This window comes from Salvelinus sp. IW2-2015, linkage group LG4q.1:29 (assembly GCF_002910315.2).
Source record: "Salvelinus sp. IW2-2015 linkage group LG4q.1:29, ASM291031v2, whole genome shotgun sequence".
NCBI lineage: Eukaryota > Metazoa > Chordata > Actinopteri > Salmoniformes > Salmonidae > Salvelinus > Salvelinus sp. IW2-2015.
This window is the reverse complement of record NC_036842.1, coordinates 54,927,407-54,950,242: the sequence shown is the minus strand read 5'-3', so window position 1 is coordinate 54,950,242 and position 22,836 is coordinate 54,927,407. Positions and strand designations below refer to the sequence as shown.

The 22,836-nt window shown below is 40.8% G+C and overlaps 1 protein-coding gene across 1 annotated transcript; it reads left to right on the top strand.

Moving 5' to 3' along the window:
* The first annotated feature begins 11,456 nt into the window (after positions 1-11,456).
* Positions 11,457-21,917, top strand: LOC111961147 (hyaluronidase). Its single transcript, XM_023983248.2, has 4 exons — positions 11,457-11,646; positions 18,088-19,038; positions 19,764-19,853; positions 20,980-21,917. Exons 2-4 carry the CDS (start codon positions 18,109-18,111, stop codon positions 21,436-21,438), a joined length of 1,479 nt encoding a protein of 492 aa, XP_023839016.1. The 5' UTR covers positions 11,457-11,646; positions 18,088-18,108; the 3' UTR covers positions 21,439-21,917.
* The last annotated feature ends 919 nt before the right edge of the window (positions 21,918-22,836 follow it).

Here is a 22,836-nt window from a genome sequence, read left to right as displayed (position 1 = left end):
CCACCTGGCCCTTGCTTAAACCCTGTCAATGATGTATTAGCAAATCATTAATCTGTTAGGCTAGCAGCCCCTCTTGTGTTTGTTTGTGTTGTTAAAAAGGTATAAGTCAAAATGTCACATGCGCCAAGTACAAGATGTAGACTTTATAGTGAAATGCTTCCTTACGAGCCCTTTCCCAACAATGCAGAGTTAAAAAGTAAGACAAATTTGCAAATAAGAAGAAAAAAGTAACACACAAAAAAGAACTGTAAGACGGCTCTATAAAAGGAGAAGGTACCAAGTCAATGTGTGGGGGTACGAGGTACAGTTGAAGTCGTAAGTTKACATACACCCTAGCCAAATAAATTTAAACTCWGTTTTTYACAAATCCTGACATTTAATCCAATTAAAAATTCCCTGTTTTAGGTCAGTTAGGATCACCACTTTATTTTAAGAATGTGAAATGTCAGAATAATAGTAGAGAGAATGATTTATTTAAGCTTTATTTTTTGCAACACATTCCTGGTGGGTCAGAAGTTTACATACACTCAATTACTATTTGGTAGCACTGCCTTTAAATTGTTTAACTTGGTCAAACATTTTGGGTAGCCTTGCTCAAGCTACCCACAATAAGTTGGGTGAATTTTGTCCCATTCTTCATGATAGAGCAGGTGTAACTGAGTCAGGTTTGTAGGCCTCCTTGTTCTGCCCAAACATTTTCTATGGGATTGAGGTCAGGGGTTAGTGATGGCCACTGCAATACCTTGACTTTGCTGTCCTTAAGCCATTTTGCCACAACTTTGGAAGTATGCTTTGGGTCATTGTCCATTTGGTAGACCTATTTGCGACCAAGCTTTAACTTCCTGATTGATGTCTTGAGATGTTGCTTCAATATATCCACATGAATTTCCTCCCTCATGATGCCATCTATTTTGTGAAGTGCACCAGTCCCTCCTGTAGCAAAGCACCTCGACAACATGATGCTGCCGTGTGCTACACGGTTGGGATGGTGTTCTTTGGCTTGCAATCACCCCCCTTTTTCCTCCAAACATAACGATGGTCATTATGGACAAACAGTTCTATTTTTGTTTCATCAGACCAGAGGACTTTCCAAAAAGTATGATCATTGTCCCCATGTGCTTTTGCAAACCATAGTCTGGCTTTTTTATGGTTGTTTTGAGGCAGTGGGTTCTTCCTTGCGGAGCGGCCTTTCAGGTTATGTCGATATAGACTTGTTTTACTGTGGAATAGATACTTTTGTACCTGTTTCCTCCAGCATCTTCACAAGGTCTTTTGCTGTTGTTCTGGGATTGATTTGCACTTCGCACAAAAGCACATTCATCTCTAGGAGACAGAATGCATCTACTTCCTGAGCGGTATGACAGCTGCATGGTCCATGGTGTTTATACTTGCATACTATTGTTTGTACAGATGAACGTGGTACCTTCAGGCGTTTGGACACTGCTCCCAAGGACGAACCAGACTTGTGGAGGTCTACAATTTTTTTTCTGAGGTCTTGGCTGATTTCTTTTTATTTTCCTTTCCCATGATGTCAAGCAAAGAGGCACTGAGTTTAAAGGTAGGCCTTGAAATACATTCACAGGTACACCTCCAATTGACTCAAATTATGTCAATTAGCCTATCAGAAGCTTCCAAAGCCATGACGACATTTTCTGGAATTTTCCGAGCTGTTTAAAGGCACGGTCAACTTAGTGTATGTAACTTCTGACCTACTGTAATTGCGATACAGTGAATTATAAGTGAAATAATCTGTCTGTAAACAATTGTTGGAAAAATTACTTGTGTCATTTAAAAAAAAAAAATATTTCACCTTTATTCTTTTTTCATGCACATAGCAGATGTCCTAACCGACTTGCCAAAACTATAGTTTGTTAACAAGAAATTTGTGGAGTGGTAGAAAACAAGTTTTAATGACTCCAACCTAATTGCATGTAAACTTCCGACTTCAACTGTAGTTGCAGTAATTGAGTAAAATTTACACGTGGGTAGGGGTAAAATTGACTAGGCAATCAGGATATATAATAAACAGAGTAACTGCAGCATATGTGAAGAGTGTGAGTGTGGCGGTGGAGGCTGCTGAGGGGAGAACGGCTCATAATAATGGCTGGAATGGAGCGAAATCAAACCCATGAAAACCATGTTTTTGATACCATCCCAGCCATTATTATGAGCCGTTCTCCCCTCAGCAGCCTCCGCTGGAGTGTAGGTAGTGTGTGTGACAATTTTTAGGTCCTTCCTCTGACACCGCCTGGTGTAGAGGTCCTAGATGGCATGGAGCTCAGCCCCAGTGATGTACTGGGCCATACTCACCATCCTCTGTAGCTTCTTGCGTTCAGGTGCCTTGCAGTGATGCAGCCAGTTAAGATGCTCTCAATGGTGTAGCTATACAACTTTTTACGGATCTGAGGGCCCATGCCAAATCTTTCCAGCCTCCTAAGGGGGAAGAGGTGTTGTCATGCCCTCTTCACAACTGTGGTTGGACCATGTTGGGTCTTTTTTTTTCATTTTATATTTAACCTAGCAAGTCAGTTAAGAACAAATTMTTATTTACAATGACGGMCTACCTTGGCCAAGCCCTAACCCGGACAACGCTGGGCCWACTGTGCGCTGCCCTATGGGACACCTCTAGCACTGAGTGACACCTCTAGCACTGAGATGCAGTTCCTTAGACCGCTGCGCCAYTCGGGAGCCCAAAGGATACGACACTAACTAACATTAGTGTGGAGAGACTTGCTGTGTCATAAGTCTGACCACGTGGTAGCCACAATATTCTCTCTCTCTCTTTCTCACTCACACACACACCGCATGCATACACACACACGGACACACACCTTTTGACCTCTTCACCATCTTTCGTTATCTCGCATACACGCACACACGACTTGACCTGCACACATACAAGGCAGACAGAAATAGTGGTGGAGGGCACACAATTTTCCACTAGTGTTGTTTTGTCTGTGGTTCAACACTCACAGACTACTGCCAGTGCATTGTGCAACAAAGAGAGACAGAGAGAATGTCATTAAGACAAGAGAATGGGCTGAACAGAGGAAATGAAGAAAGGAAAGAACCCCAGTTTTGAGACATCCACCACTCCCCCTCCCTTTCCCTAGGCCTCTTCTGTGCAGTACCAAGATTGATTCGTCACTGTATTCTTCTCTACGTCAGATGGGTCATGTCATTACAGGTGGTGACTGTAACATGTGGGCTGGTGATTATTAATTCATTCTCAGCACAAGTAGATTCTGTGCTGCATTCATGAAGCCGACATCAGAACAATATGGTGGGCACAATGAGGCCATTCTCTGTCATGCACTCATCATACTGTAGGTCAGTGTTCCCTCTACAAGGCCTGGAACACTTCAGTCAGAGGTTTTAGCCAAATCATCACTATCTAKAGTAGACATTGGATATAACAATGGATTTATAACATTACATTTAAAGGCTTTCAAAKCCTTCATAAACTCTTTATAACCCTTTTATACCACACGTTGTTGATGACATGTTTCTGATTGGCTTGGGCATTCTAGAATGGACATTAAAACCAGATATCGGGACATTTGGAAAAGATATTGGGACACCTTGCAATCATGATGCCAAACGAAATGAAAAACTGATATTTGTTTTGTTTCTTGTCCGAACAATGCAAATGGACTACATTTACTGTGTTGAACACTGCAATTGCATACTTTTTTAAAAACGTAATTACTTTCATCTTATTTGGTCAATGAGGCCTGGGCATATGTTCATAAATTATCTCAGAGTAGGAGTTTGAGGGTAGGAGTTTTGCCTTTAAGATTAAATTGGACTGAGAGGCRGGACCTGGGTTTATATCAGTACTCCTACTTGGTTAAATCACTGACATTGACAACCACGGACATGCCACATGTCACCATACAGACTAACAAGCTGATTAGAATATGGTATTTTGTTTAAGATGGTATGGTCAATTTTTCAATTACTTATTTTACTGAACCTCTTTCACTTACAGTAAGACACCAAATTATCCACCACTAGATGGAGGTAGACACTGCATTAGGCCTGGGATCTATTCAAGGTCGGGGATCTATTCAATTTCAACAGTTAATTAATGAAATTGATTGAATTTCTATTCATAAAGGTGGGGAAAAAATGCAATAACAGGCCRTTTCCATTTCATGAAGTGATGAATTGACCCCACCACTGGGTCATTCAGAGAAAGATTCATCAGAAGTCACACTATAACATGGTACACTGTAAGAATAGAAAGTTTCAAAACACCATGATTGTGTAATGAAACCAGGACAAGTGGTGCACCTAAGCTGAGATCTGGTGTTTGAATGTAAACCCAATGTAAGGTGTTTTAATACAGATAATGTGTTTTAAAATATAAATAAAGTACTCTGAAACACCCAAAGTTGATTCTTCAACCTGAATATTGGTGTTTTTAAAGAGATCATCTAACAGGCAGCATCAAAACACAAAAACGGTGTTTTTCATACAATCAATGGTTTAGAAATGCAAATGCTTATGGCCTAAATATTGATTGATGATAAGGGCCTATAGAGAATATTTTTTATGGACTTCCACCTTTATTTTTTTATGCTTTATTTTGACAGATTAGGAACAGGAGGGGCAGTAAGATCAAAATCAAATCAAATCAAATGTTATTTGTCATATGCCCGAATACAACAGGTATTGTACCTTACAGGTGAAATGCTTGCCTACAAGCCTTAACCAACAATGCAGTAAAGAAAATACCAAGTAATAAATAACAAGTAACAAATAATTACAGAGCAGCAGTAAGATAACAAATAGCGAGTTATGTACAGGGGTACCGGTACAGAGAAATATTAATGTGCCGGGGGCACTGGTTAGTCAAGGTAATTCTGATAATATGTACATGTAGGTATGGTTATTAAAGTAACTATGCATAGATAATAACAGAGAGTAGCCAGCAGCAAAGAAGAGCTGGCGGCGAGGGGGGGGGGGGGGGCAATGCAAATAGTCTGGGTAGGCATTGATTATTAGATGTTTAGGAGTCTTATGGCTTGGGGGTAGAAGCTGTTAAGAAGCCACTTGGACCTAGACTTGGCGTCCCGGTACCTCTTGCCGTGCGGTAGAAGAGAGAACAATCTATGACTAGGGTGGCTGGAGTCTCTGAAACTTTTTAGGGCCTTCCTCTGACACCGCCTGGTATAGAGGTCCTGGATGGCATGAAGCTTGGCCCCGGTGATGTACTGGGCCGTACACACTACCCTCTGTAGTGCCTTGCGTTCTGAGGCCAAGCAGTTGCCATACCAGGCAGTGATGCAACCCGTCAGGATGCTCTCGATGGTACAGCTGTAGAACCTTTTGAGGATCTGAGGACCCATGCCAAATCTTTTCAGTCTCCTGAGGGGTAATAGGTTTTGTCATGCCCTCTTCACAACTGTCTTGGTGGGCTTGGACCATGTTAGTTTGTTGGTGATGTGGACACTAAGGAACTTGAAGTTCTCAATCTGCTCCACTACAGCCCCATCGATGAGAATGGGGRTACAKATGGTACATTTCGTTGACAKTTTACCCACTCAACCACACAGGCACAATGTAAGAAATKATTYTGGGGTGAAGTGAATGAATGCGGCAGGTAGCCTAGTGGTTAGAGCATTGGGCCAGTAGCCGAAAGGTTGCTATRTCGAATCSCTGAGCTGACAAGGTAAAAATCTGTTGTTCTGCCCTTGAACAAGGCAGTTAACSCACTGTTCATAGGCTGTCATTGTAAATACGAATTTGTTCTTMACCGACTTGCCTAGTTAAATAAAGGTTTTWAAAAAATGCAAGTCGTGCAGAGCCTGTGGTCWAGCGGTAATGCACCCGGCTTAKACRTGTCACCCCTCTCCCCACTGAAGATCGGAGTTCAGACAAAGGGATCTAATTCTGCAGAAGACAGGATTCAAAACCTCATAATGGTGTGTAGAAGCTTTAGAGAGAGGACACGACACCAAAAGAGAAGGTATTTATTTCAATACTAAACAAGCCTCGAAACACCAAAATGTTGGTGTTTTCAACCTTTTCTGCCAGTGCTCCCAGTCCCTGGCAAGGTGTTGCACAACACTTGATTAAGTGGTGTTACAACACACCATGTAATGTTTTAAAACATCTCATGATGATGTGTTTCAATGCTCCAGCAAAGTTCATGTTTCTTCTCCTTCAAGTTGGTGAAAGCTCAGTGGGCACTATTTTTGGTGTTACAAAGCACTTCATTTTAAGAGTGTAATCTAATGTTGTCTGCCACAGAAGGCCTTGATGTAATTAACTTGCCTATGGTGTTTCTTTCTTCTTCTTTTTATAAAATTGGTATCTAGACTCCGACAACAACAAGTTAAAGACTTCCTAAATATATCTGCTCCCATGATGTCTATTTCATTTGTCTTACCCCTATTCTGAATGCAATCTGTAAATTGTCTGTCCCCTCTGTGACAAAGACRTTGGGCATGTACCAATATTAATTTSATCTCTAKGGACCTTTCTTCAGTCTGTTRATTAATTGTTAGGAAATAMGTGCATTAGAACTCTTGGGMGCATGAGCCCTTCCTACTCTTATCAGTGCAGATCCATAGTTCACAATGTCCATGACTGCTTGAAACAGAAAGCTGAATGTAGTCATTTATAGATGCAGYCATAGTCGTTTAAGTTCTCATTGAKGGATTAGGGTACTACTGATCATCTATAGACTGACTTTTGGACTCCAACTGCTGTGTCCCACAAAGTTCAAATAATCTAATTCAATTCAGTGATGACCTGAAGCAAGATTTTGGGAAAAGAACACCTTGCTAGACAATGTTATTCCATTCTCAATGTCTGCCAGTGTCCACACAATGTTAATAACAGCTGAGCTCTGTAATTGGTATATTACTGGAAATGTTCAAAGTTTACCAGTAAACTACAAGAATTTTGGTAACTTTCAAAGATTTTATGAATTTATCACATCTAGTGGCCCTTTTGGGTACTTCAGATGATCACAGGTGTCTGTAATTATCTCTGGCCCTTTGTGTGAAATACATGAAATAATCAAATAAGATAATTTWAAARTAGAAAATAGAATGACGAAGCTGTAAAACATTATACTAAATATAAACCATCAACTTAATGAATACCATTAGTGTTTAATATGAAGGGTTCAGCATGAAATATCCTTTATATATATTTTTTTACACACTTTTATTTATTTTACTATGTCAATATGTCTTTGTTGTAAATGTTTTGCAGCCAAACTAGTGGTAGTTGTTGAAAAAGTCAATAGTTGGAAGAGTTGCAAAGTTAATTGAAAATAAAGCCATTGTTKATTGGATGGTTTCTTCATTAATTCGGCTATTTTCTCTTGAACCATATGGTCTATCTATTAGAAACTCATGGACAATATGGACACAGATATAAACAATGAAGACTATATATTAACACATTTTTTTTGTTATTCCAAGTATAAATGACAAAAGTTACCATAGATTTGCCTTAATTACCACAATTATAGAACATTCCGTTAACTTTCCGGTACAGTAGCTTTGCAACCTTCGAACATGCTTAAACTCTTGTAAACAGATTGTAGATGTTGTACATTTCTTGGGTGCTGAAATAATGATATCACATTAATAAAAGTACATGAAAGTGCTGTGAGGGATGTTTTCACATGGTTAAAATAAAAGATGAACTTTGACTGTACCAAGATTTCTTGGCATAATTGTAACCCATTTCAGGAAAACTAGGCGTATGTCGCGGGTCATTACTTCACCAGGAGAGCATTTTCAATGTAAACTTTTTTTTGTTGAATCAAAATGCTTGTCGAACATGTGAAATTTTATGTGCCTTATAACAACTTGTATGCATCTGTAAATACAATAAATTGTTAAATTACGATCCTAGATGGTTTAGCCAAAGAAAAAGTCAGCACCTTCCCGCTAGCCATGAATTGGGCTTAGATAATGAGTGGGCTGGAACATGCTGCGAGATGAGTTTGGATTGGACTGCCATATAAGCTTGCTTCTCTCTATTTGAGCAGGTCAGTATGTCTAGGTAATCCTGTCTAACGCAGGCTTTCTTTAATGTGTTGTGTATTAAAACTGCACAAGTGCTGTTCTCCACTTTTTGGAGGACTTGAGTTTTGAAATCAGTGGGAATGAAATATGATAGCTTCCAGATTATAACTTCAAACTATGGCCAACCATTTCATCCGACAGGAGAAGGGTCCCAACCATGATGAATACGGGTAAGAGTCTGGATAGCTACATTATCAGTAGTTACATGTTTCTAATTGTGACAGAAAGAGCAATTTACTTGGCTAGCTATAGCCTAATGTTAGCAGCTAACATTGAACCTGGTTGTTTAGCTACAAGCGCCCTCCACAAAAATTGGCACCCTTGGTAAATATGCGCAAAACGGGCTGTGAACTATTTTTTATTTGCTGCTTATCCTCTTAGTCTTTTATTCAAAATATTCACACAAATTGAACCTTTATTTAAGTAAAATGTTTGAAGAAAAAAAGTGAAATAAAATACATAAATACTTTTCTTCGAAACATGTGTGCCACAATCTTTGGCACCCCTAGAAATTCTTATGAGTAAAATCTAACTGGAGTATATTCCCATTCATGTTTTACGTTTTTAAGTTCACCTGAGTGATTAGGAACACTTAAACGGTAAGCCATGACTTCCTGTTTCACTGGGGTATTAATACGATGTGACACACAGGTCAAGTTCCCATAGACATCCATCACTATCGGAAAGACCCGAGAATACAGTAATGATCTGCGACAAAAGGTTGTTGAGCTGCACAAATCAGGAAACAATCGGCCTGGAAAAGGACGTGTGTCTATATTGACCCCAAGCCCAGTGAGGAGGATGGTTTGAGTGGCCAAAAAATCTCCACGGATCACAGCTGGAGAATTGCAGACGTTAGTTGGGTCTTGGTRTCAGAAAGTCTCCAAAACTACAATCAGACTACATAACCACAASTTGTTTGGGAGGGTTGCCATAAAAAAGCCTTTGCTGTCATCAAACAACAAACTCAAACTCAAGAACTTTGAATGGGACCGGGTTCTATGGTCAGATAAGACCAAAATAGAGCTTTTTGGAAACAAACACCAGAGGTCGGTTTGGTGTAGACAGAAAAATAGCCATGCAGAAAAGTACCTCATCCCTACTGAGAAGTATGATGGTGGATCTTTGATGTTGTGGGGCTGTTTTTCTTCCAAAGGCCCTGGACAACTTGTTAGGATACATTGTATCATGGACTCCATCAAGTACCAGCAGATATTAAATGAAATTAATTAATGAAAAAAAAAAAAAAAACCTGACTGCCTCTGCTAGGAAGCTCAAACAGTGGAATGAGCTGAAGAGGAGAGTCCACAAGCGTGGACCTCAGAATCTGAAGGATCTGGAGAGACTCTGTATGGAGGAATGGTCTCAGATCCCTTGCCATRTGTTCTCCAACCTCATTACACATTATAGGAGAAGACWCAGAGCTGKTATCTTGGCAAAGGGAGGTTGCACTAAGTATTGACTGAAGGTGTGCCAATAATTGTGGCACACATATATTTGAGAAAATGATTTGTTTTATGATAATACATTTTATCTTTCAATTATTTTACTTTAATTAAAGGTTMGACTTTTTGTGAATATTTTGAATAAAAAGAACAAGAGGATAAACAAATAAAAAATGTCACAGCCCGTTTTGCTCATATTTACCAAGGGTACCAATATTAATGGAGGGCACTGTACCTGCAGATTCATGCAGGGTAGTAATGCCATGAATTGTGTTATGGTTAATTGTTTACCTAGCTAGCTAGCTACATGTCTTAACAAAATACTCCACTATGCAAGTAASCATTWYTTGTGCGTTCGTAAAATCAGTCTGGCCATCTACTCCGATTTCAGAGAACTCTCGTCTGTGTGCCAGAGAGCGCAGAATAACTGACCAATTTAAGAACGTTCAATACCCGTTGAATATGGCCGGTGTCAGTAAACATCAGCAAACTCATCGACCAGAGCGTCCGCTGTGTACTATGAACGCGTGTACTCTGAATTTACGAACAGACAATCTGACAGCACAGTTGCAGTCACCAACGCTCAGGATAACATAACAGCCTAACCAGCTCTACTAGGGCAAGTAATGTTCAGTGAGCTGTTCTCTCTYACTTWGATGTCTGGAAGTAGCTAGCAAGTTAGYTTGGGTGCTTGACTGCTGTTGTTAGTACATTCGGATCAACCCTTAAAGAGATGGGTGGGGCTAAAGCTTAAGAGGGTGTGAATGGGTGTAGACAAAGAGGGCTCTCCAATAGTAGTACCAAAACATTGAAAGGCCATTTTGTCAAAAGTGAGTTTACAAGTTTAACTTTCAAAGCAAAATGACTTTCCCATTGTTCCTCAACTGTAGTGTATGATATACCATTTTGTAGCTCTGAGTCTCTACTTTTATCCAATGTAAAAAAACACAATTTGAATTTTTGCTCCATGAGACCGATTTGAGCCAGTCGGTCACATATGAAACTCCATGTTACATCTTCTCCATATGCACCTTAGCCACCTCGTAGATGTAGTTGTGAGTTCTAACAGTACCAGTGGTGGAAAAAGTACCCAATTGTCATACTTGAGTAAAAGTAAAGATACCTCAATAGAAAATGACTCAAGTAAAAGTGAAAGTCATCCATTAAAATAGAGCTTGAGTAAAAGTCTAAAAGTATTTTGTTTTACATATACTTAAGTATCAAAAGTAAATGTAATTGCTCAAATATAGTTAAGTATCGAAAGTAAAAGTATAAATCATTTCAAATTATTTATATAAAGCRAAYAGCACTATTTTCTTGTTTTTATTTTATTTACGGATAGCCAGGGCACACTCCAACACTCAGACATCATTTACAAAGGAAGCATTTGTGTTTAGTTAGTTTGCCAGATTAGAGGCAGTAGGGATGACCAGGGAAAAGGGTGTAAATTGGACAATTTTTCTGTCCCGCTAAGCATTCAAAATGTAMMTTTTGTGTGTCAGGGAAWGTGTATGGAGTAAAAAGTACATTCTTTTCTTTAGGAATRTAGTGAAGTAAAAGTAAAAGTTGTCAAAAATATAAGTAGTAAAGTAAAGTACAGATACCCAAAAKAACTACTTAATTTGTACTTATTAGTACTTTTAATTAAGTACTTTACACCACTGAACAGTACCCAAAACCCTTCTGTGATTGTATTTGACAGTGGAAAAAAATTGCTTTGTTTCAATGTGACAGGTTTCTATTGAACTTGGGCCATGGTCTACTTAATAAAGTCCATTATACATGTGATCTGTTTTCATGTTTTAAAGGTAACACTTTTCTGTGGAAATCCTCCAGTTGAGAAGAGATAGTAGACTGGCAGAGACGGGTTCCCTCTCTGGCAAGAKCGGTGCACCCATCTCCACTGCCTGAGTTAGTCAGGTCAGTGAGGAGGAGCCAAGCCAACAAAAGAGGGGCATCGCTGGCCCCACAGACACCAAGGGTCCCAGGGGAGATCCAAAGTGAAGGGCACTGCTGGTCCCCAAAAACCCAGTTAGAGGGGCATATAGGAGAGAAGAAAGCATTGAACCCTTATCGTTTCAAGAAGACCTGGACTGGTTCCTCAGGATCAATGGGACAAGGCTAGATCAGTAGGAGCTTTGAAAGAGGTATGTGAGACTTTAGATCAGGGCTCGCCAACCTTGTTCCTGGAGAGCTACACTCCAGTAGGTTTTCAATCCAACCCCAGTTGTAACTAACCTGATTCAGTTTATCAAGCAGCTAATTATTAGAATCAGGTGCACTAGATTAGGGTTGGAGYGAAAACCTACAGGACGGTAGCTTTCCAGGAAGAGGGTTGAGCAGCCCTGCTTTCGATCATACATCTTCCTCATAGTATTAGATCTAATGGCTCAGATCAAATGTATTTCTATCATAAAACTGTTTAACTTCTATAGCAATTAGTTTTACAAGCCATTCGTTATAATTGAGGAGATAAATATTTTACTCAGTAGTATCTGATAGTGATCATTTTTAAGACTTGCAGGGTCATTAAGCTTGAAACTCAGAGATGACGTGTTGAACCAAAAGTATGGTGCCACAGTAGATGAACTGACAGGGAATATTAATAAAACCACCATCACATATGGAAATGATATTCACCAAACTGAAGGGTTCAGAGAAAGACCGCAAGATGTGAAGACAGCTAAATGTGAACATGATCAAGGCTTCAGAACAGCCCATTCGTTCATGGGTGGTGGTGTGTATGTGTGTGTGCGTGTGTGATTGTGTGTGTGCGAGCGAGTATGTATGTGCGCGTGCGCATGTGTGCGTGCATGTGTAAATTATTTAGGGACGGTGTTAYTGGAGCACAGTTTGTTCTAGTGTTAATGAGAACTGGAAAAGTGACAAGTGCATCAAGTCTACAGTATGACAGGCCAATAATAGCCTGCTTTCATCAAAGACCAATCTGTTTCATCACAGTTGTCAGACACAAGATTAGATACACAGACACAGACACAGCTATACATGCATACRCACGTTTGAAAAGTGAAAGACCTTCCATATGATATGCAGATCACAGGGATAGCATCAATAAACACATCTCGCTGGATGCTGACTAGCTGTGGATCCAAAGGATGCAGAGAAAGAGTCTGACTCATCGGTTCTGCCCGGCACTGCTATGCAGATTAGTGTCTCCACATGTTTACTTGTATTTCCACACTCATTCTTTTCAACATTTAACCTCACGCCATCTCAGCTCCCTCAAAAGCACATTCACTCAGACATTCACAAAAAGATCCATGGTACATAAAGATGGCCCATTTAGTTCCAAAGTTGGTCTCATACTTTCCAAATGACATGAACAGCCTGTGAATTACAGGTTTTTCCAATGGCTTTGGGGCAATTTTCACRCGTATGTGGTACATTTTCACAACGCTTAGTACAAAACTCAAAAGAGATCATCAAAAAGACGGTTGTTTCAAAAACTTTAAACACATTTTCAGTTGACAACTCACAACATTATAAAGTCACTTTATCACCAAAGTTAGTGTTTCATCTAGAAATACATGTTTCACATTTAAAATCCATTTAACTATTACTTAATCCAACTGCTCTTAATTGATAATCACTTAACCATTTGGTAAACTTATAGATTTTAAACTGGTTTGTCTARTACAGATCTTGAGAACGACATAATTAAAATCTATGTTTGTGTAGTGTGAACATATAAATGATGATATGTACTRTTATGATTTTACTTCACAGGAAAAACACCAAAAACAGATATTRACAAAAAACAGAGATGTATTTGTATGTAACAAATGCATCCTCTAAACAGTAAACATGTATCCAAAATTAAGTTGCTGGGGTCTTTTTGTTGCTGGTTTTTTATATTGCTTTATTAATACGGCATTGGCCAAACAGTAGTRTATRCCATTTACATAGCAGGCRCTTTTATCCAAAGTGACAACAGTGAGTCGACATATTTTCATACTGTATGTRACCCCAGTGGGAATCAACCACATAACTCTGGTGTTGCTAGTACCATGCTCTAACTAACTGAGCCACACAGGACCACGACCAGTTTGGAGTTTTGTACCGAGTTTAGAAAATGTACCACATAGTTGTGAAAATAGTACCAATGCGATGAAAGAAAACTGTAAACACATGTGAACTGGGTCTCCATAGTTATATAGACCAACATACTCTGAGTGTACAAAACATTAGGGWCACCAACATCCTAATATTGAGTTGCACCCCCTTTTGCGATCAGAACAGCATCAATTCATCAGGGCATGGAGACTACAAGGTGTTGAAAGCRTTTCACAGGGATGCTGGCCCATGTTGACTCCAATTTTGGCACACACACAATCCATGTGTCAACTGTCTCAAGGCTTAAAAAAAAAAACATCTGATTTTCAAACAGTCCATTTATATTTTCCAACGGGGCTATAGATTTGGGTGAGGTTTTTTTCTCGCCTGAGTAGCCTAGTTTCACTGCCAAAAATAAAATKAAACCATCTAGTGTTCAGCGAAATAACAACACAATATCAAATACWGGTAGCCTAGTCAAATAATTAAAATCCAATCACATTAACCATTACTCTCTCGCGGGAATTCCACTAACGGTCCGTATGTAGCCAAATGTAGCTGCTGCTCGTTCCGTTTGCTCGAAAATGTATAAATGGTTAAAAAAAGTAAGGCCCGCGTCCATAGAGACACATACCAGCTCTACTGGTAGTACTGCTACTACCAGCAGTACTACACCTGCACCTGTCGACGACACCATTTGTTCTGCTTCCACGAGCACATCCAATGCTAGCATCAGTAGTTCTACATKTGTTGTTAGCCCAGCTAGCATGGACACTGACAGTTGTGAATCTGATGCAGCCGAAGAGATACTGCCCCCTTACCCGGGAAAGCACCGAATAACAGACCATCGAAGAGGCACAAATATGATGAGAACTACATTGGTTTGGGGTTTACTTATATTGGGACAAGTGCCTTTCCTCAGCCACAGTGTGTTATATGTGCAAAAGTACTATCTCACAACTCRATGAAACCTTCACTCTTGCGCAGACATTTAGAAACAAAACATGCCAACTTGAAAAATAAGCCACAGGAGTTTTTTGAGTGAGAATTAAGACAACTYTTGAGTAGTAAGACATGCATAAAAGCAACAGTTACCATTAATAAGAAGGGGCTAGAAGCRTCTTATATGGTGAGCTACCGTTTGGCTTGGACAGGCAAGCCACAAACTATTGTGGAGGACTTAATTCTTCCTGCTGCTGCGGATATGGCTGAGACAATGCTGGGGTAAAAGGCAAACTATACAGACAATGCCTTCATCAAACAACACTGTTTCACGACGCATCAGTGACATGGCAGGAGATGTTTTGAAACAATTACTGCTTCGCATACAAGCCAGAGAATTCTATGYGTTACAGCTGGACGAGTCCACAGACGTGGAGGGCCTGGCACAGCACTGGTATATGTCCGTTACGTTTATGGGGAGTCAATTAAGGAAGASATCCTCTTTTGCAAACCACAGGAAACCAGGACAACAGGAGATGATATTTTTTAAGGACTGGACAGCTTTGTGCCATCAAATGGACTTTGGTGGTCAAGATGTGTTGGTATCTGTACTGATTGCGCAAAAGCCATGACATGGAGACATAGTGGAGTGGTAACGCGCGTGCAAGCAGTTGCGCCCGACACCACTTGGGTACACCGCAGCATCCACCAAGAGGCTCTTGCTGCCAAAGGAATGCCTGACAGCTTGAAAGATGTTTTGGACACTACAGTGAAAACGGTTAACTTAGTTAAAGCACGGCCCCTGAACTCTCGTGTATTTTCTGCACTATGCAATGATATGGGCAGCGACCATGTAACGCTTTTACAACATACAGAAGTGCGCTGGTTAAAGTATTGACACGTTTTTTTAAAATTGAGAGACGAGCTTAAAGTTTTCTTTACTGACCATCATTTTCACTTGTCARACCGCTTGCATGACTGGCCTATCTGGGTGATGCTTTTTCTCGCCTGAATGATCTGAATCTAGGATTACAGGGACTCTCCGCAACTATATTCAATATGCGGGACAACATTGAGGCTATGATTAAGAACTTGGAGCTCTTCTCTGTCTGCATTGACAAGGACAACAYACATGTCTTTCCATCATTGTACGATTTTTTTGTGTGCAAATGAACTCAAGCTTAAATGTGATATAGCACCTGAGTGAGTTGGATGCGCAGTTAYGCAGGTACTTTCCCGAAACGGATGACACAAACAACTGGATTCGTTATCCCTTTCATGACTTACCTCCAGTCCACTTACCGATATCTGAACAAGAGAGTCTCGTCGAAATTGCAACAAGCGGTTCTGTGAAAATGGAATGTAATCAGAAGCCACTGCCAGATTTCTGGATAGGGCTGCGCTCAGAGCATCCTGCCTTGGCAAATCGCGCTGTTAAGACACTGATGGCCTTTGCCACCACGTACCTATGTGAGAGTGGATTCTCGGCCCTCACTAGCATGAAAACTAAATACAGGCACAGACTGTGTGTGGAAMATGATTTAAGACTGAGACTCTCTCCAATACAACCCAACAYTGYAGARTTATGTTCATCCTTTCAAGCACACCCTTCTCAWYAACCCGTGGTGAGTTATTCACCATTTCTGATGAACAAATAAAGTTTTATATGTAAGATGGCTAAATAAAGAGCAAAATTATTGATTATTATTATATTATTATTTGTACCCTGGTCCTATAAGAGCTCTTTGTCACTTCCCACGAGCCGGGTTGTGACAAACTGACAATCATTCTTATGTTTAATAAATGTGTCATATAGTGTGTGTGTGGCAGGCTTACAGTGATGGCAAAAAACAACATTTGAGAGTGAGCTGATCCTGGTGCTAGAGGGGGTACACAGCTGGCAGTTGAATGTTTGAAGGGGTACGGGACTATAAAACGTTTGGGAACCACTGATCTACACTGATTGAAGTGGATTTAACAAGTGACATAAATAAGGGATTGTAGCTTTCACCTGGATTCACATGGTCAGTCTATATCATGGAAAGGTGTTCCTAATGTTTTGTACACTCAGTGTATATTGATGACCAACATATTTATGTCAATTGCACATACATGGCGATGATAATGCCAAAGATATATTTATTTTTCCTACCACAAACTATCGGCAAGGGACTTATTTCATTTTAGCTGCTCCCKGCATTTTATGGGAAGGAAAATAAAATGTTTGATGAATTACAATGCACGGTTAGCAAAATGACAGTTCATATGTCAAAGTATGAAAGTTCTATGAACAGTTCTAAGAACTGAAAGCTAGCGATGACACAAGAMACAACTGTCAGTATTACTAAGTAATCACACTAATAAAGGATCATTTATAATATAACGTTTGTACATTGACTGATTGAGTGATTAGGATAATTTACTTGTCAGGTCATTGAAGGTTTGAGAGAAGGGTTAGCTTCCATTCTTAAAGTTCACCGCTGGTACGTTCATCTGGAGTCAATCAGCCCAGTCAGGAGACTTGGCTCCGGTTTGAGTTCAGTTGTGTCTTTTTGAGGAAAAACATGACATCAAATGTGGAGTCTTTTGTCTGTTTGAGCTCAGACATTGTTTTTTTGGGGGTCTTTTTAGTGGCCAGGGCGAGTGGTGTTCTTGGAGGCACTGGGACTATTTATGGTTTGAGGACGGCCTGAGAGACTTCACCACGGACTGTTTGTCTTTGACAAGGATTACTGTACAAGAACAACCATGTTGTTCTTTCTGGTGTTAAACAGGTTATAAAACYTCCAAGAATCAGATATTGGTCAAAAAGATACTGAAATCTATMTTGATTATTATCATTACACCATACAACGTACCTATTGCATATACAGTATACAGACAAGAATGCTCTCTTAGAAGTGAAGGAATTATTAAATAAATGAAGCAATCGCAATCCCATCAGCGGTGGATGAAAATTATGGCCGATTTTCCTTGCTCTATTGAAGACAACGTCAGTGGCCATGTATTCTGAGAGTGGGGTCATGGTTTCTCCCTGGACTCGGAAAAAGGCACTAATTGCAATTAGGTGTGGGGGCATCTTACACAAGAATCTGGAAAGAGTTATCCTGAAAAGAGTGAGCGTGTGTGCGTGCGTGCGTGCGTGCGTGCGTGTGTGTGTGTGTCTGTGTTGGTGTGCATGCCTGGTGATGGATGGGAATCATTGTTAAAACAACAGACGCAACAGTTCTCATTAAGTCCCGCTCTGATATGTAAATATCTTCACCGTGGTCACATTAACGAAGGCCAACTCAAAACGTCTTTGTTAGGAAAATATGACAAACTAAGCCCGGCAGACTTGATAGATCTTGACAGGAGCACATCCAGTCAAATGGCACCTTTCTCTGAGAAGAATAGAGGGCCATTGTACAGTGTGTGCAATCTAGAGCAGTGCAGCTCATTGACCCTCACTCACATGTCCTTTCCAGCCTTGATTATCCCTGCCTACTGAAGCCCATGATGTGTTTACTTTTTTYCCGCAAAAAGATGTGGTGATTTCTATCCTGTTCTTTTTCCTTTTCATGTTGGGATAGGACGACTAAGAGTCTAGGGCGATGGCGCTGATTCGCCGCTGTCTGCTGGTGGTAGTGTTGTGGATTGGGGTCAGAGAAGGGGCCGGTGGTGAGCAGATGAAGCAGGCCCAGGCTCCTCTTATCCCTCATCGGCCCTTCATCGTAGTGTGGAACGCCCCCACAGAGTCCTGCCGCCTTCGCTTCAAGGTGGACCTGGACCTCAGCGTCTTTGACATCGTGGCCAACCTCAACGAGACCCTTAGCGGGCCCAATGTCACCATCTTCTACCATAGCCACCTGGGCTATTATCCTTACTACGCCAGCTCTGGGAACCCCATCAACGGGGGCCTGCCCCAGAACCAGAGCCTGTCCAAGCACCTGAGCAAGGCCAGGGCCGACATCGACAAGCTCATCCCTCACAAGGACTTCCGAGGCCTGGGTGTCATTGACTGGGAGAACTGGAGGCCCCAGTGGGTGCGCAACTGGGGCTCAAAGGACATCTACCGCAACAAGTCCAAGGAGCAGATCCGGAAGCTCCATCCAAATTGGCCTGAGAGCAAGGTGGAGAATGAGGCCAAGGAGGCCTTTGAGAGGGCTGGACAGGCCTTTATGAACAATACTCTACTGTTGGCCGAAAGTCGACGACCTGACGGACTCTGGGGCTTCTACTTGTTCCCCGACTGCTACAACTATGGCTACAAGACGCACCCGCACCGCTACACAGGTGAATGCCCCAACGTGGAGCATGTCCGTAATGACCATCTGATGTGGCTTTGGAGGGAGAGCACAGCTCTCTACCCCTCCGTGTACCTAGACTACGAACTCAAGTCCTCGGCCAACACCGTCAAGTTTGTCCACTACCGCGTCAAAGAGGCCATGAGGATTGCCTCCATCGCACGCACCGACTTCACGCTGCCTGTGTTCGTCTACTCTAGACCCTTCTATGCCTACACCTTCACAGTCCTCTCAGAGGTGAGAAGGATTACTAATAACTGGTGATGTTGGGCAACTGATAACTGCTGTTGCTGTTGGTTCAAGAGTGAAAATAATAGTGTTAGAACAGTGCTAAATATTCCAACACATTTTTTTGCGCTTTTTAACAAGTTAGCGCTTTTTATAAATTGTGCAAGGTTTGTATTGCCTTTCAGTTATTGTGATAAACTACCTAACCTCTGCATTTTTCTGTTAAGTCACTTGTCTTGTCTCCCGCCATGTTCTGCCCCCTAGTCATTGTGGTGGATAAAATGCTATTAATCTCCCAGAAGCTTCTGGAACTGTCACAGAGTGATGAGTGGATTGTTTAGTCTCAGCTATGAAATCTCACATGACCTTTAATTGATTTACAACACATGGGCTCAATCCAGAAACATCCCCTAGCCCTTAACCCCTATAGGCACTTGAGTAGATMTGAAATAACTGGATAGTTACAGCATTTCTACCTTGCCCTCTGATTGCCTGGGTGGAATATTGCTTACCTAAAGTATTTTAACATTTCAGGTGTATTAAAGTACCTATAGAGAGGGGATATAGGGCTTATTCTGGATTGGGCCATGATCTCTATTTTGAGTTTCAGGGKGTAAAACATGAGAATGTACCAGTCMACATTGATCACTGGAGCAGGTCAAGTATTCACCTCACTTTGACCTGAAGGGGAGACTGTGTTTGCAGTGTTACATCTTTTATTATGTCTCTCCTAGAGTGACCTGGTGCACACTATTGGAGAGAGTGCAGCTCTTGGGGCGTCAGGAGTGGTACTTTGGGGCTCCTCAGAATACGCTCGAACTCAGGTAAAGAAATTACACAGAAAACTATGTGCGATATGATTGTTTTTATTTATTAATCCCGGATCTGAGGACCAACAGTGGGGCACAGTTTTTTCCTGCCTGGAAACACRTGATTTCAACTAATCATGTTCATAAAATGATAGTCTTATCAAGGTATGTCAAATCACAATTGATATTCTAATGTGATCCAAACATAGAAGTCTATAATGTACTGTATTGCACTTTACTGTACTCTACTGTACACTACACTTGCATAGAGTAAAGTTCAGTACAGTACAGTACAGGAAAGTAGAGTATAGTACAGTACAGTGGAGTACAGTGAAGTACAGTATGGTACTCTACTGTACTGTGCTGTACTGAACTATATTCTACTGTACTGTACTGTACTCTACTGTGTTGTACTGCACTATACTCCCATAGAGTTTCTTACAATTCACTGGGTCTATATTCTTACAATAATTATTTCGGATGAATTACTAGCCGTGCTATTTTCAATGTTCCTGATTAGGGCAATGGCGGTCATTACATTTTGTCAGCCGGTGATTGGTTGCTATTTCATTGGGGCCAGGAGTTGAGAACCTAGACGAAGATGTCTGGTATCTAACTTGTTTGACACAGTAACAAAGGGAGATGAACTGATCTGCTGGTTTATTCTTGTCGGTTTTCGGTTGCAAGCAAGTTTGTTTTAACACGCTGGTGCATGTAATCTCTCATTAGTAGCATTTTAGGAAATCCAGCGCTAACCTGCAGCTGCACATTAAGTTCTGCATGTTGGTTGCAATTGACCCAATATGTTTTACCAAGCTCATCCTGTGTATTAGATTGAACATTTCAAGCCTTGATTCCCTCCATTCCAGTTTTAGAGGAAATAAAATGGAGAGAAAAAAAGAAAAGCAAGTCAAGTAAATGAACATACTGTGGGTGACATAAGGAAGGTTCATTCAACGGAACTATTATTCCCAGTGAACTGCAGACCTATTTTTAGCTATACTTTCACAGACACCAATACTTATGCTGTGTATTTATGCTGTGTATTTATGCTGTGTATTTATGCTGTGTATTTATGCTGTGTATTTATGCTGTGCATCACATTGTGTTTGTGCCTCTGCCTGTCCATGTGCACCTCCAGAGAAACTGCCTGACCGTGAAGAAGTATATTGATGGCCCTTTAGGCCACTATGTCATCAACGTCACCTCAGCCGCCAAGCTGTGCAGCAAAGCCCTGTGCAAGAAGAACGGCAAGTGTGTGAGGAAGAGCCTCGACTCAGGGGCCTACCTCCACCTCAACCCCCGCTTCTTCCACATTCGCCGCAACCTGGGCCCCCGGGGGCCCCGCTTCCACGTGAGCGGCCATCTTAACAACCACGACATCCTGGACATGAAGCACAAGTTTACCTGCCAGTGCTACCAGGGCTGGACGGGGGTCTACTGCGAGATGCCCCAGATGCCACCGCTCCCTCCCATGCCCCGACCCAGGGACAACAGCCTGCTAGGGGACATACTGGTCATCCTGTCACTTCACTTCTCCTGTCTGTGTGTCATCATGTTCCTTGGTCTCTGCCTCATCATCAAGTGTTTGATACTGTAGAGACTACCCAGCAAACTGGGAACATTCCCAGAACATTAAATAACATTCCTATTAAGGTCTAGCTAACATTAGGATGATAACATCCCACAAACATTTTTTACCACCAAATATTTTTTATAAGAAAATGTTTCAAATTAAATATTATTGGAATGTGCTCCTAACATTCACTAAATTGTTGTGCACAACATCTGTAAAAACTACCACAGAACATTCCCCTAAGGTTCACATTAGGTTGCCAAGGAATATAATAACACAACATTGCGGTAATGTTCTCAGAACTTACTGGCGCAACAAAATGTGGATGAAATRGTGGTTGTGTGGAAACATTACTGGAACGTTCTGCTGGTTTTGATGGAAATGTTATTCAAAACAACCACACCAACAAGAAGGGAATAGTCCTACAATGGTCTCATAAAGTTGTAGTGTGACATTATGACATGATGTTCCAAAAACATCTCCGAACAAACTTCAGCAATTCGCTCTGGATAAGAGCGTCTGCTAAATGACTTAAATGTAAATGTAAATGTCTGGATTCAATTGAATAGGTTCTGAAAAATCTGCCCCAATCCTTTGAATTTTAAATATTTGGAACTAGATATATTTCCTGCCTGTCATCAATTGCCAGAAACTATAACAGAATGCTTAAATCAATTCAATCTGACCCCAGTAGATAGACTAACATCCCAATTGCTTTCACTGGCAGAATATCTATTGTCAAAATGAATATATTGCCACAGATGAATTTCTGTAGGTCAATGCTTCCCATGTCTCCCCCTTCTGGCTACTGGGATAACATTCATAGTGTGGTTTCAAAATGTATATGGGAAGGTAAGGATCCAGGATAAAAATAAAACATTTACAAATTTACAAAGAGGGAAAGACRTAGGAGGACTATACGTACCAAACTTTAAATTGTATTTCCAGRCACTGACATTTCGCCCCATCCTAAATTGGTTCACTGATATATCCCTTAAACAATGTAAACTACGCTTTGGTCCTATTGTTGCTCATACAACTTCTATTTGGCACATAATGGTTTCAGAACAGTCCAAGATTTGAAAAACACATTTCCAGGCAWCTCCTTCTTTCTATATTTACAACTTCGGTCAGCTATGCTGGCCTATGGAGTATCTCGGGAAACCCAACTACCGAAGCATCCAATGATGGGATTTATCTATAAATGATCGGGGCTACCAAAAGGACAATGATCTACAGATCTAAGTGAATCTGAATAACCCTTTAACTGGAAAATAATATGGAAAAACATAACCTTAGCAACCCAAAATCTGAACCATCAATGTATATATTTTACATTTGTTCACAGACTGTATTTAACACCAAGGAAATGTTTTACTATGAAATTGGCCATAATTTATTTTTTATTTTCCTGTATATACA